This window comes from Rhyacophila brunnea, unplaced genomic scaffold (assembly GCF_057557595.1).
Source record: "Rhyacophila brunnea isolate RB1 unplaced genomic scaffold, BYU_Rbru_1.0 scaffold_9, whole genome shotgun sequence".
NCBI classification, from domain to species: Eukaryota; Metazoa; Arthropoda; class Insecta; order Trichoptera; family Rhyacophilidae; genus Rhyacophila; species Rhyacophila brunnea.
The window spans coordinates 42,846,241-42,859,768 of record NW_028233361.1 but is presented as its reverse complement, the minus strand read 5'-3'; the positions used below and the strand labels follow the sequence as shown (position 1 = coordinate 42,859,768).

General features: G+C 32.2%; 1 protein-coding gene across 1 annotated transcript; it reads right to left on the bottom strand.

Annotated features, from left to right (window-relative positions):
• Window positions 1-7,286: 7,286 nt before the first annotated feature.
• Window positions 7,287-13,198, bottom strand: mRpL52 (mitochondrial ribosomal protein L52). Its single transcript, XM_085959832.1, has 3 exons — window positions 13,108-13,198; window positions 12,314-12,459; window positions 7,287-8,753 (listed from the first exon to the last, which is right to left on the bottom strand). The coding sequence occupies exons 1-3, from the start codon at window positions 13,181-13,183 to the stop codon at window positions 8,568-8,570; spliced, it is 408 nt and encodes a 135-aa protein (XP_085815958.1). The 5' UTR covers window positions 13,184-13,198; the 3' UTR covers window positions 7,287-8,567.
• Between the last annotated feature and the right edge of the window lie 330 nt (window positions 13,199-13,528).

Sequence of the window (13,528 nt, the reverse complement as noted above, 5' to 3'; positions counted from 1 at the left end):
TATCTTAGTCATTTTGGCAACATGTCCTATCTGATAGTTCTGTGGAAATTTATATTTGGCATAGATGGCAATATGTCCTATCTGACAATTCTGTGGAAATTTATATTTTGCATGGATTGGCAATATGTCCTATCTGACAGTTCTATGGAAATTTATATTTTGCATGGATTGGCAATAAATGTCGTATTTGACAATTCTATGGAAATTTTTTGAATGAATATGTGGGCATTTATTGTCATACAATAATTGCATTTGGTTGTAGATGCATAAAAAAACCTACTGCATAAACAAATTTTAACAATATTGATCAAAAAATAAGATTTAAAACTACAATATTTACATAAATTCAATATAATTTTAGCTTCATATAAAATAAAATACTACAATCAATATTTTGGCTCCACTATAATGTTAGTTATTTTGTATATAGGACATATTTCCAGAATGCCCGTGATATATTATAATCTATTCTATATCATTAGACACCAGTATTGTACTATGGTTCAGAAATGTTGACATTCACTGTCCCAGAAACTACAGAAAGCGTAAAAACTCGCAAAAACTCTTTGGCCTCATCTGGAAGGTTGACATCTGGGACGTCTGCTGATATTGTCAAATTTATAAAAACCCAATGCCTACGATGGAGTGGCCACGTGATATGAAAGGATGTACAAGCACTCACAGAACGTCTCATGTTTAATGGTCTAGAAGAAAAAAGATTTCGGTGACTTGATGGCCTACGGTGAGACTTGCGAGTGATTTAATGTAGAAAGAGAGTGGAGGACCAGGCAGATTGGAGAAGTCTGTTCGAGACGGCCGTGGTCCACTCCGGACTATAGTGCCAGAGAAGAAGATGTAAGAATTTTATATCACTACAATAAACATTTAAAATGAAACATTATTCAATATAATAATATATATATCGACAAATTAATATCTTAATAATTACTGAAGAATAATATTCATTAGTTATGTAACTACTTATAATATGAAATGATAAATTGAATTTTTGAAATTATATTTACTTATTTAGAGACCCTGTATATCGAAGATATTTATATGTTTTGAAAATAGGGAACGATACCATTGTTAGTAGGTACAGATATCTCATCTGAAAGATGAAATTTACAACTCACATAATTTGACAACCCTCGAACCCATAGCAAAGTAGACATGTATTATTAATTATTATTGATAGATTGTTTACAGTTAACTGGGAGAGGAAAAGCTCAAGTGTGCTTTTTTGCTGTGATTTGAACAGTTTGTTAAATTTCATCCTAATTTTAAAATTCAATAAGTACAAAGCAATTTTATTATTCATCAATGATTTACAATGTCGGGTCCAAGAATTGCATAATATTATTGTTATATTCCAAAAATCACTCTAAGTATATCCGTACAAACTGAACATCTACGATACAATTTCAATTCAGGCAAAATATTCATATTAAATAGATTGCTAGGAAAAATAAACACTTTATACGTGTTTACGGAATGTAATCCAATGTTAAATGCTTATGAATTTTCATATAAAACAGTTATATAGTTAAATCCTTTTTCATGCATAAATAATTACATTAGTGATGATATAAAAACTGCTCTTAACTCATTTTTTGTACCGCTTTATTTCTCAGCCCCTCAATTCATATGTATCGGTCAGTAAATTTATGATTTTGATTGTATACCTACCTACTATATTGCCAACAACATAAGAACATTTACGAATAGGGGAGAGCATAAAATTTTATAAATCTTTGTTATTTTGCACATTTGTAATATGAATAATATTGTGCGTTACTGCCAAAAGTTGGTAAGTCGATATTTTAGATATGTATTTAGAGTTAACAATAGATTATATTGTGTCTATATATTATAAATATGTATGCTAGAAAAAAAATTCAAGGCCATCCGATATATAGAACATGCACATAAAATATAAAGAAATTAGCATTATGCCTGTTTTTATAGGGCACGTCAAACTTAAAATTGCAATTACTCCATAACATGATTTTGAGACTTACCAACTTTTGGCAGTAACCCCCACGAATACTTCTTTATGTTTAAATTACAATGCCTTCTTTCCGTAAGCATTCTTATGTTGGTGGTACTATAAATGGTGAATTAAAACATTACGTATTTTAATTGAATAATCAAAATGGTAAAAATTCACTTATCATTTTAAATATTAGCTTGAATTTAAAAAGTATAAAATATAAAATAATGTTTGTTTTAGCGTCATTTATATTAAGTGGAATTTAAAATGTGCCTTTTTATTATTAAATATTAATTTAATCATTATGAATGTTGTTTGTTAATAAACAATCTTTAAATTTTTGTTATATTTGTTCTCTGTGAAAATATTACATTGAGCTTTTCTATGCCTCACGATATTATTACTATGGCAGTATCTGACAGGCCTCAGATTTTTAACGACACATGTTGAATGTGGACCGAAGCTCTTCCTAGAACCGCTATAATACCGATAATTTGTGGCTAAGTATTTCTTAATTATTCAAACAGATGTCACTGTGTATTTAATTTTTTAGATTATACAAATCAATCGACAGTGGCGTGTAGTAATTTGAGTTTGAAGTCGGACGAGAATTTTTATGTGTGGCTTGTCAATCACAGCCTCATAGAGCGAGAATACTTGTTGAAGGCATAGAACCGGTTAATGACAGTTAATAAAATTGTTTATTTTCAACCAAAAATATTGATGCAATTCTCTCGATTTACATGGGTAGATAGGATAATATAGTGGATCAATATTCTTTGGATCGGACAGACCGGAAGGGTAAAGAAAATAGAAATATGCACCTATAGGCCAGGGTGATGGGAGAAGCATGCGGCACACAGAGAAGAGGTGACGCTTCCTGCACCTTTATTTCATTATACCCACCGTGAGTGAAATATCTTGCATCAGGATTATTGAGTTGTTATATTATATTACTTTGGTTACTCTAAGCAAATGCATAGTGGTGAATACAATGGAATAAAGGCGCTGAAACTGACCAAGACCCACATTGGCTGGCAGTGCTCATTGATATTAAATATCCAAAAGGTAATTTAAGTCCCGTTTACATAATTCACTTTTGACGATCATCGCAGAAGAATCATTCCCGCTGACCCGTGTAAACGCACATTCATCAACAAATCATCGAAAGTGATCATCCGAAATCAAAAGTGAGAGAAGTTCAACTAGTACTTTTTGATCATTTTTTGGTCACTATGGATCTTTTCAAAAATGCTGCGCACGCACACTGCTGCCCACACCACGCATGTGCACTGCGCCCTGCGGCCTGAGTACTGCTACGTTACATTACCCATGGTTTTATCCACCAACGCCTCTTTTTCCTATTCTTCTTTCTCACAATGAAATTTCTGCATTCATCTAACAAACACAAATTGTTTGAATTCCAACCTGCACCGCAATTCCAGTTGACACCATTTTGGAATGAATTGAGTATTGCACTTTCAGTGACGCGTGTAAACAATAAGTGAACATAAGCATTCAATTTACTGCGGATCCAGGATCAATCCACAATGATCATCCGCAGTGACTCGTCTAAATGAGCCTTAACATTCAAAAATACAATAAAATAGTATAAAAATATAGATGACTATAAGTTTTTCTCCCCTATTTTTTACAACCCTTGTAAATCGAGAATCAACTGTACAAAGAGAAATAAATATGTAACCATTGCAAACTAATTTATATAATGTAGGTAACAGAAATGAATCTTGGTTAATAAATAAAATTATTAACGGCAAGAAACCGTTACAGATTTATATTTTCTCTCTGTTGTTCGATAAGTCATAATATACCTAATTTGTATCATAAGATTTACACATATTATGTAATGCATGTACACAATATTTTAATCCCATCAATATAAAAATGTACCTTTGTAGAATACTGACCAATTTTTTAATAAAAAAATAGAACTTTTAAGAGGTCCAAAAATATATTTATAATCCACATTCTCCACACAAAAATATTACCCATTTATTATTTGTATTATAACGTGTTATAATGAAATACAATTAATAATAGGTATACAATACCTTTATTACCTACCTACCTGACAAACATAATATCGTCACCGTTCAGGCAAAAGTCACCAACCCTGAAAATGGCAGTTTTGAGTTGAGTATGTCACCGGAAGCGTAAAATTATGTTCTTTAAGATGCAAAACTCACCTCGGTACATTAGTTAGTAAAATTTTGCTTAAATCCGAATTATTTGTTTTTCACTAAATGACTTTCGATAAAATCTTAACAAGCAAAAGTCATTATAGGTGAATAGACATTATTGACTCTATAAAAAAAAAATTCTTCGTTATAAATATACAAGCAAAAGTCACTATACTATGGATGGTGAGTTTTACTGATGCTTCTTTTGGCTAACATTGTTCAGATTATTAACAAGCAAAAGTCACCAAACCATAATTTGAGCTACCTTGCCTCCTTTAAAACCTTCCAGATGTTTTAATTAGCATCAAAAAGTAAAAGTACCTTAAATAAATTATTAAGAAGACATGAGAAAATAATTTAATGTAGATAAAACCTTCAAAACATTAAAATCTGATTTTTCCTACATTTTCAAACTTTCAAATTGCGATATCTCAAAACTATGTTTTTAGGGTTGGTGACTTTTGCCTGAACGGTGACGATATTATGTCTAAATAAGTGACGATGTACTCTCTTTTTAATAGTTCATCTATCGACATGCTTACTACCTCAGTACACAAACTTTTTGTGTTCGGTACTTATTTGTCTTTTATCTTTTTCATAATTGAGGCGCCAAGGATTAAACAAATGAAAGTGTACCGGTATATCAACTCCAAACTTAAATATATGCGATTGTAAATTGAACAAACACACATATTGTTAACTTTTGCGAATATAATTATTTCCATCAATAATTTAGTCTTTACAAATACACATGGATTACAATATCATTCAAATGCTTACCTTCTAAGAGCCAATCGGCGAATCTCCTATGCAACCCATGGTTCATTGGCTTTAGTTCTTGCGTGAGCTGGATTTTATACGGGTGTAGGTGAAGGTCTTTATGCAAAGTTCGCCATAAAGAGCTGTATTGGAGGCCAAGTTATTGCACTATTCTTGGAATCGACATTTCTGTCTCTACGGCCACACTTTCCCAAACAGCAGTAATGTTTTCACGTTTGGGCTGGGCAAATATGTACAGGAGTCTGGCGATCCAGAACCCTATCAGTCTGTTTGGATTTTTTAATCAGCTTGCGAATATAGCTTCCAATGATGATTTCCACTGAATTTTCACCTTAATTTTCGCAGCACGACCGTTGAAGATTTGCCATTTTCATAGTATGATTGTACAATTTATATGCGCTGTACGGTGGAGGAACGATCCATTGTATTAAGTTTTTTTCAGCCCGGATTTCGCCTTTCGGCATCTTCAGGCACTATGTACACACACCAAAAGGTAAATACACAGTCAGTGTACAAAACTTAAATCTTTTAGAATTTCAATTCAAATTCCATCAAGTATCTTCGGTCGATAGTATTAATATAAGATATGTCAGAAAATACGCGCGAAACATTTGACAGAACTGTGAAATTCATAGCACAAGTTGAATAACCTTGTACTAGTGTTGGGAATAAAATGCTTATAATGTTTTCATACAATTACATAAAATATTGTTTCACATATCGTCTGTAATTTTCTACAAACACGTATCTCAAAAAACACAACTTTTCAGGAGAAGCAAATAACAACTTTATTCTCTCAGTTTTTAATTAAGAAATAAATTTTCTTCTATGAAATATCCGTTTAGTATAGTCACACATGTTCTCATGAAAAACATGTTGTTTCTTCAATTTATCGCACTATACATTCGACCGATCAGTCATATTGTCGGAGATACGAGAATGCTTTGGAACTTTACTGTGAATATTACTGCAGCAAACACGTATCTTGATTTACGAGAAAGAGCTTCAGTACAATCATCTGTCGGAGTTCAGTATTCTGTATACTTACAAACACGTAACTCAAGATACGAGTTTATAATATTTATAAAAGTCTTTTATTGTGATACGAGTTTTTGTTATCGCTTAAATATATTATGTTGTAAAGTATGTTTTGATTCATTGCATCAAACAACTCAAAACTGACAAAAATTGATTTACGTGTTTGTATAAAATTAGCAACGATATAGTATATTATAAGTATGTATGTGGTGATGTGAAAACTGCTCTTAAAAATCATTTTTTTTATTTATCACACGTGTACTTGTTTAATCCTCAGCACCTCAATTAACTATACTCCCACAACTATCATTATACAGACAAAATTTAAATTTCAGTTCATTTTAGAGTAAGATTTTTCTATGTTTTTATCCATTATTACTAACTGGATCAGGAACATTTAAAATTTAATTTGATTTACAAACAGTTCAAAACTCTGTAGACATATTCATTATTGAAATAGCAAGTGTAGGCTGTAGAAATGTGTAAGTTTTTGTTGTGATTTTGTGTGAAAATATAAACAACCATTTTTATTCATATTTAGGCATTTTGTAAATATTATAATTTTACTTTACATTAGTCTATAAGACTTGAATCTAAATTAAGTTAGATTTATGTGGAGTGACAATAATCGTTGCCCTTTATTTATAATAATTTATACCTACAAATTAAAAAAAAAAAAAACTATCAAAATATATTTTTGTCTATGATTGCTCATTTTTCTTCTGGCAAGAAGTCAAGATTGTATACCTTCCAAATTTAAAAATTACGCTTACTATCATAATATTGACACAATCTGACATTATTTGGTAACATGTAATTGTGGTTATTTGAAATATTATCGCTTTGAATTTTGAAAACAATTATGTAGGTATAGATCGCACAACCAGAGTTGAGGCGAACGAATACTCACACGGACGCATTCAAAAAAGGAACAGCCTGTAAAAGAATATTGTATTCTTCAGAAATTCACCAATACACACAATCTTTCGTATCTGTGTCGCACCAACTCTGGCTGAGAGACCTATACAACACAGAAGTATTTACTAAAATAGATCCAAAACAAATCATTTAATAAAAATATAAAAATGTAAGGTCAAAAGGAAGGAAATATAACTTATCCTAAGTTTTTGAGTTTGGTCATTATTTTTAACTTTTATTATAATATAAATTTTATGTTTGACGAGGGCGCAATGTACGTTGCACACTATTGTATAATATATTATTCTTTTAACATGTAAGTGTCAAATAACTTTAAATATAAATGAAAAATAAAGTAAATTTTTATCAACAGAATTTTATTTATTTAATTATTACTCTTAACATAAACAGAAGAGAAATAACTTAATTGTAGACACATAATACATAACTAAATAACTAATGGTAAAATTGCAGAATACCGCCACACCTTAAATATATATTTGTCATCGCAAAAACAGTTTGAAAACACAAAATTAATATGACAAATGCCTTTTTTTCTATCAAGAAAGATGCTTTTTTGTATGCATTTAAGAATACGATGACATAACATGGAGCTCAACAACCTGCTCGAAGAAGAATGTATCGTCACATTCATAAAAGTTAGTAGACTACAAAGGGGATAGAATGGATAGTGCTCAACCTTCGGCAATCGCAAGTCGACTGGCGGACCTAAACTTCGATAGTCGGACGGTATATATCAACAAGAATACCATGTTGAAACACCACAAAATCTAAAATTAGAAATAATATTTTTGAAAAAGGGGCTTAAACCTATAATATTTATCACATTCCGGACAATCAGCTTTACCATGTAAGCAACCAGTGCAATACTAATCATGCTGAAATTTCCCAACAACTGTGCATATGAGATGTTACCTGAGAGTCAAGTGTCATAAAAAATAGTTTCATTAAATATACATTCAATTAAAGTATGTGTTTTTGACACATTTAAGCGGTGGGCCATAGGGACATAATATGGGACATAGGCCATTTCCTAACTGCCTCGGATAACTGTCACCATGTCAATGACATCCTCCAAGTGTCACCGAATATTGATAAAAAAGAAACAAATATATTCGACCTTTAGTTAAGTCAATCGACTATTGCGACATAGTTTCCACAAGGCCTAATATTTTAGTAATTAATAAGTTATTCCTATCATACGGTGAGAGAAAGTTCTTTTTTCTTCTAGAATCAACCGAAATAACATTAGAACTGTATAACTGTAGAACTGAATATGAAAACTAAAAATCCTAATCCAAGACACTAGGACCACAATCATGGAGAATTCTTCCTGGGACACTCCCAGCATGACTTTGAAAGGCGCTTCTCATTCGTACACTAGAAAAAGTGTGGTGACATGGCAGGTAATGGAGGTTAAGCATATATGTCAATTGTATGATGTTTTCACTTTGTTTTACCTTCATTAATGTATCGATAAAAAATACAACGCTTTCGGCAGTTTTTTGGAATCTTCAGTAAAAAAATTAGTGCGGCGGCGGTATACGACAGTTTTACCAACCTAATTAATAATTCAATGCAATTTTTTAAGGAATCTGAAAAATCGTAAAAAAAAACTAAGACTCCGTCAACACGTTATGACCTTTTGGCTTTAATCTATTAGCCAAGATAGTTTGCCTTTCTGATTCTTTGTCTGCTAGGATCATCTTCTGGCGTTCAATAGCAAAATCCATCTCAGCACAATACTTCACGATTTGTTTGGCGTACTCTCGGTTCTGTAGCATTCTCCGCTTTTGATGACCCTGCAACGAATAATAAAAGGTCAATTACAAAGAGTTTTAGAATTTTTGAAGGCAGTTTGATTTTCGAATCAAACGATTGTACGTGTGGATCGATAAAAAGTTCATTAACATTCTTCTTCTATTGGCAGCCCTGACATTAAAATGGTGACTCACATTCTAGTTTGAAGTCTGATGCTTTGTTTACATATCTTACATACAGTAGAACCTCGATATAAAGGACTTCGGATATTACAGACAAAATATCCTGTCAAATGTGAAAATTGTTAAAAACGTCTTGTTAATGTCATACATGTTTAAAACTTGATCCATGCCACGGACGAGTTAACTCGCAGGTTCTTGTAAACGTCATAACTTCTGAATAAACATTCTGTGTATATTTTCTAAACAATATTTATCATTTTAGTGTGAAAATATTCACGATAAACTTGATAAACATGTTGTGTTGGTAAGTTTTCACAAATATTTATCATTCTGTTCCTATTTCATATTTTTTAAGGGATTTATTTTATTCCGAAAATAGCTGGCCTACAAGTGTCCGCCTAGTAAAAATTGGCTGGCAGTGATAAGGTTAAATCCAAGTGTCGCCACATGTAAACAATGTTTTGCGCATGATAATCACATCATGCCTCTCGCACTCGAATTTGAGTCATAATACTGTCCCGCTCGTGGACTGAACGTACCACTGACATTTGCAACGCTGGCCGCTAATTCACACAGCTACACGGCAGTATTTGTCTACTCGAAGTGAATGTATGCATTTATTACTCCATTAAATAAGGGCTTGGTCGCTCAAAGGATGGCGAAATTTAAATGTGGTCACGATCCTCAGCCATGAGTGCACGACCAAGAAGAGAAATAAGGTGACCTGGTTATCACATCATGACTGAAAATGAAATGCATAGCAGATGAGGAAAATGAGGAAGGAATTGAAGATAGCGAGCAAGAACAATCAACATGCCCAAAAACAAAAATATCAGTGATAAGATCGTATCTCGATGATCTAATAAATTTTTTTGTATATTCGTCGACATCGGACATTAACGTCACTCCACGTGTGTCTGGATATATCATCCGAAGACGAATAAACAGGATTTTGTTTGTGCTTTTATATACCTAAAGCCTCAATTACATTGAGCTTCTTTACGAGCTATTTATTGGCGAATTTACAATCTGCCTGTAAAGTCGCCCAGTGTAATCATCGAATAAGCAGGTTGTAAACACTCTACCGAGAAAAGTTGAAAGCCGGTCAACTTTACACGCTACACGCCGGCGTGTGGGCCTACTGTGTCTGCGCAGTAGAGCGCAGTACCAACCTCTCGGTAAAAAAACGAACTACGTTCCGACAAAATAGTCGCTGGCTTGTGGCTTCTCAGCGAATGGAAAGTTTTGTGTGTAATCATCAAATCGCAGTAGCTGAATCGCCCGCTTTTAAATTCGCCAATAAACAGCCGGTAAAGAAGCTCAATGTAATTGAGGCTTAACGGGCTTTCGGCTTTAACGGACAACCCCTCTCCCGCATTAGTCTGTTATATCGAGGTTCTACTGTACACATTTCTCAGTGCTTTACGTGATTATTCATCTCAATAATGGTCAATGTATTGTTTTAGCTACCTACAATTTTATATTCTGCTTTGATACAGTAATATGAGATGCGTGAAATATTAAGATGAAGTCGAATCTGAATCATACATACATTATCCAATCCTATGAATTTAAATATTCGAGACTTATTTTGGTAATGTCCGCACCAAGAATTATGAATGAAAATTAACCAATTGGATGAATCTGATATTATAGTGGAACGTCATAGTAGAAGTGTGTAGTTATCGTCAAATGAATGTCCAATGCAAAGATATTTGTAACTAACTTAATTAGTAGACCAGAGGTCCTTTTTCACTTCAATTTCAAACATTTAGGCTCCATTTCTATGAAAGAAGGTTTTTTGATTGTAATAACTACAATATTTAATGATGGTCTGTTCTTTTGCAGAGCCTACGTGTACGGCCTGAGTGGACAGCGTTCGGCGGGACGTGAGCGGCGTGCGCAACTCAAACGTATAACCTTGTGTGAAAATGTTCGTAGACAATGTCTTTTTTTGGTTATAAGTTTGGGTTGCGCCCACCCCACCGAACGCTGTCCACTCAGGCTGTACACTTACAGCCACATTTGTATTATAATGTTAATACTTTGGTTCTGCGCATCTATTCTATACACAAGGCTGCTATTGGCGGCTATCCAGGCTATTTTATCATATTTATGTATTGAGGAGGTTAATTGTTAAAATATTAGATAGATATTGATATTGTTAGATATTGATATATTCCACTTACGTGAGGGTGAATTTAGGTGGACGTTGTTTTATGAGTTTTTAAGATAGGGTCTATCAAAGTTCACTCTATGTGCTTCCATCTACTTTTATTTTTGTTATTTTATTTTTTTCCTCTTATTTTATTTCTTATTTTATTACTTATTGTATTATTAACTCACATTTCTGTGTATTTTTATTTGTTAACACTTCGTTATCTTACTTTGAAAAGGTTCTAACTAACATTTTGGCCTAAAATGACTTTTTGGTGTGAAAAGGTTCCATTAGCCATATTCTATCATATACGTTCATTTCAGAGTCATCTATTGTCAAATATGGGTGTTAACAGTATGCCGGAGTTCTATCTACATGTCTTTTTATATTGAAAATTATGACCATTCCAAATTTCAAACGCTCATAGCTCAAAACATGGTCAAGTGCAATTAGAACCTTTTCAAAGTAAGGTAACGTTATTTTATGTCATGTCATGAACGCTTTAAATTTATAATTTGTTATGTTCATTATATGTAAAATAAATAAATTTGAATTGAATAAGTTAACCGTCTGAACTGTCAAAAAGTGCTATATTTTAACAACACCTCTCTTAGCTGTGTTAACTTGTAAAGCGAGATAGACAGTTTTGACAGTTTAGAGACGGCTAACTTATTGGAACAATCTCAATACATAAATATGATAAACTACCCTCGATAGCCGCCGATAACAGCCTTGTGTTATCTCGCTGGTACAAGTCAAACATCCTTTTTGTTCAAGATTATCAATGTATATAATAGTTCATAAAACAATATACTTAATTAATTTGTAAATTCTAGTCTCTTAGCACTATCTGTATAAATAGTTTATGAGTTATTTATTTATTATTTATTAGTTAGTTAAATAGTTTATAAAATTGATAGGCTGATTGAGCATAAAATTATGTTAAAAAGCTAGCAGTTTTCATCATTTTGAAATAGAGAATCTCTTTCGCGAAAAAGAAAGGTTTTCATCAACATACATATTTCATATTGCGTTAGACTTTTATCGCTAGTTGTTATTGCAGTTTTGAGATGTCACCGTGTATTTTTCCTTCTCTGTTTTTCTTTGATGTTTCCGACTCTTTCAGAGTATCAAAAGCCTCCTCCGTAGCAAGCCTAAAACGTCTGAAGAAATAAGGAGAAGGAAGAATAACCAATGACAAAAACTATATTTACATCTCTGCCCACTAGACCTCTTTAAAAATGATGCAAAATTAGCTTACTCCTAAAGGTGTCGGCCTGCCGTCTACGAATTTATAATCAGGCAAATCTGTAAGAGGGCCGTAGGCATTTTTATGTTTTGGTAGCCCTGATTTTTCACGCCAAGGGATAGTATTACAAACTGCAGAAGTGTGGATACTGTGTTGGCCTGAAAAATAATTAAGTAAATTACTTATATATTTCTATTGATTTATTTATCTGTAAGACATGAGAGAAAACATACGTAAATGTGTAGGAGAGAGTGAGACAGGGAGAAGTTATATTAAAAGGGGTAAGGTGAGAGAGAACATACATGTAAATGTGTGTAAGAGAGGGAATAAGAGTATATTAGCAGTAGTAAGGTAAGATAATGCTATTTTAATCAATTGTGTTAACTGCCAATTTATGGTGGAATTGATTATTGATTTAATTTAATAAAACACAATTTTTTTTAGTACTTATTCCAACTTTCATTGTTCATCGACCCGGTGTATCTTGGTTTAGATCTTGGTTAACAATATACTACCCATTGGAAGGAGGATCAAACGAAAAAAATGCAGTGACGACAAATTAAATCCCAAATACAAGTATTACATATAAAGCGTTACATATGCTCTGATTATAAAACGAATGAATAAATTTAAAATACGTAGAAAACTTTTAAGCAGGTATAAAATACTTTCTTTCTAAAAGCAACATAACCTACAAATCTCGTACTTTCTGTGAAGCATAATATGAATTCATCGACGAATTTGGATAGTTTAGTTTAATTAAATAGATGCTATTATCAATAAATTCTTAATTCAATCTTACTTACTTTGGACTGTTTCCAGTAAAATTGATCGTAAAATACGTAAAGATCCCATTTTTGACAGCTCTTTGCAGCTAATCATAGATAATATCAGCCAATTATATTGTTGCTATAATAGAAATAGTTATCCAGACCATAGATATTATACGTAAATACTAGTAGATACACTACACAGTAATTATTAATTTACATTATATTCCAGTAATTTATAAACTCGTGGATTTTCTTTATTCATTTTTTCATTTATTTTAATTACAATAATTACAAGACGTCGACACAGTAATAATTTATTCACATTTAATAAAGTATATAACGCACAATTAACCGTTAAGTACAAAATAGTAATAAATGTACTAATAAAAGCAATTTTTTTAGATCTACATTGACTGTATAAGATATTTTATGCAATATATATTGATAAAATAAA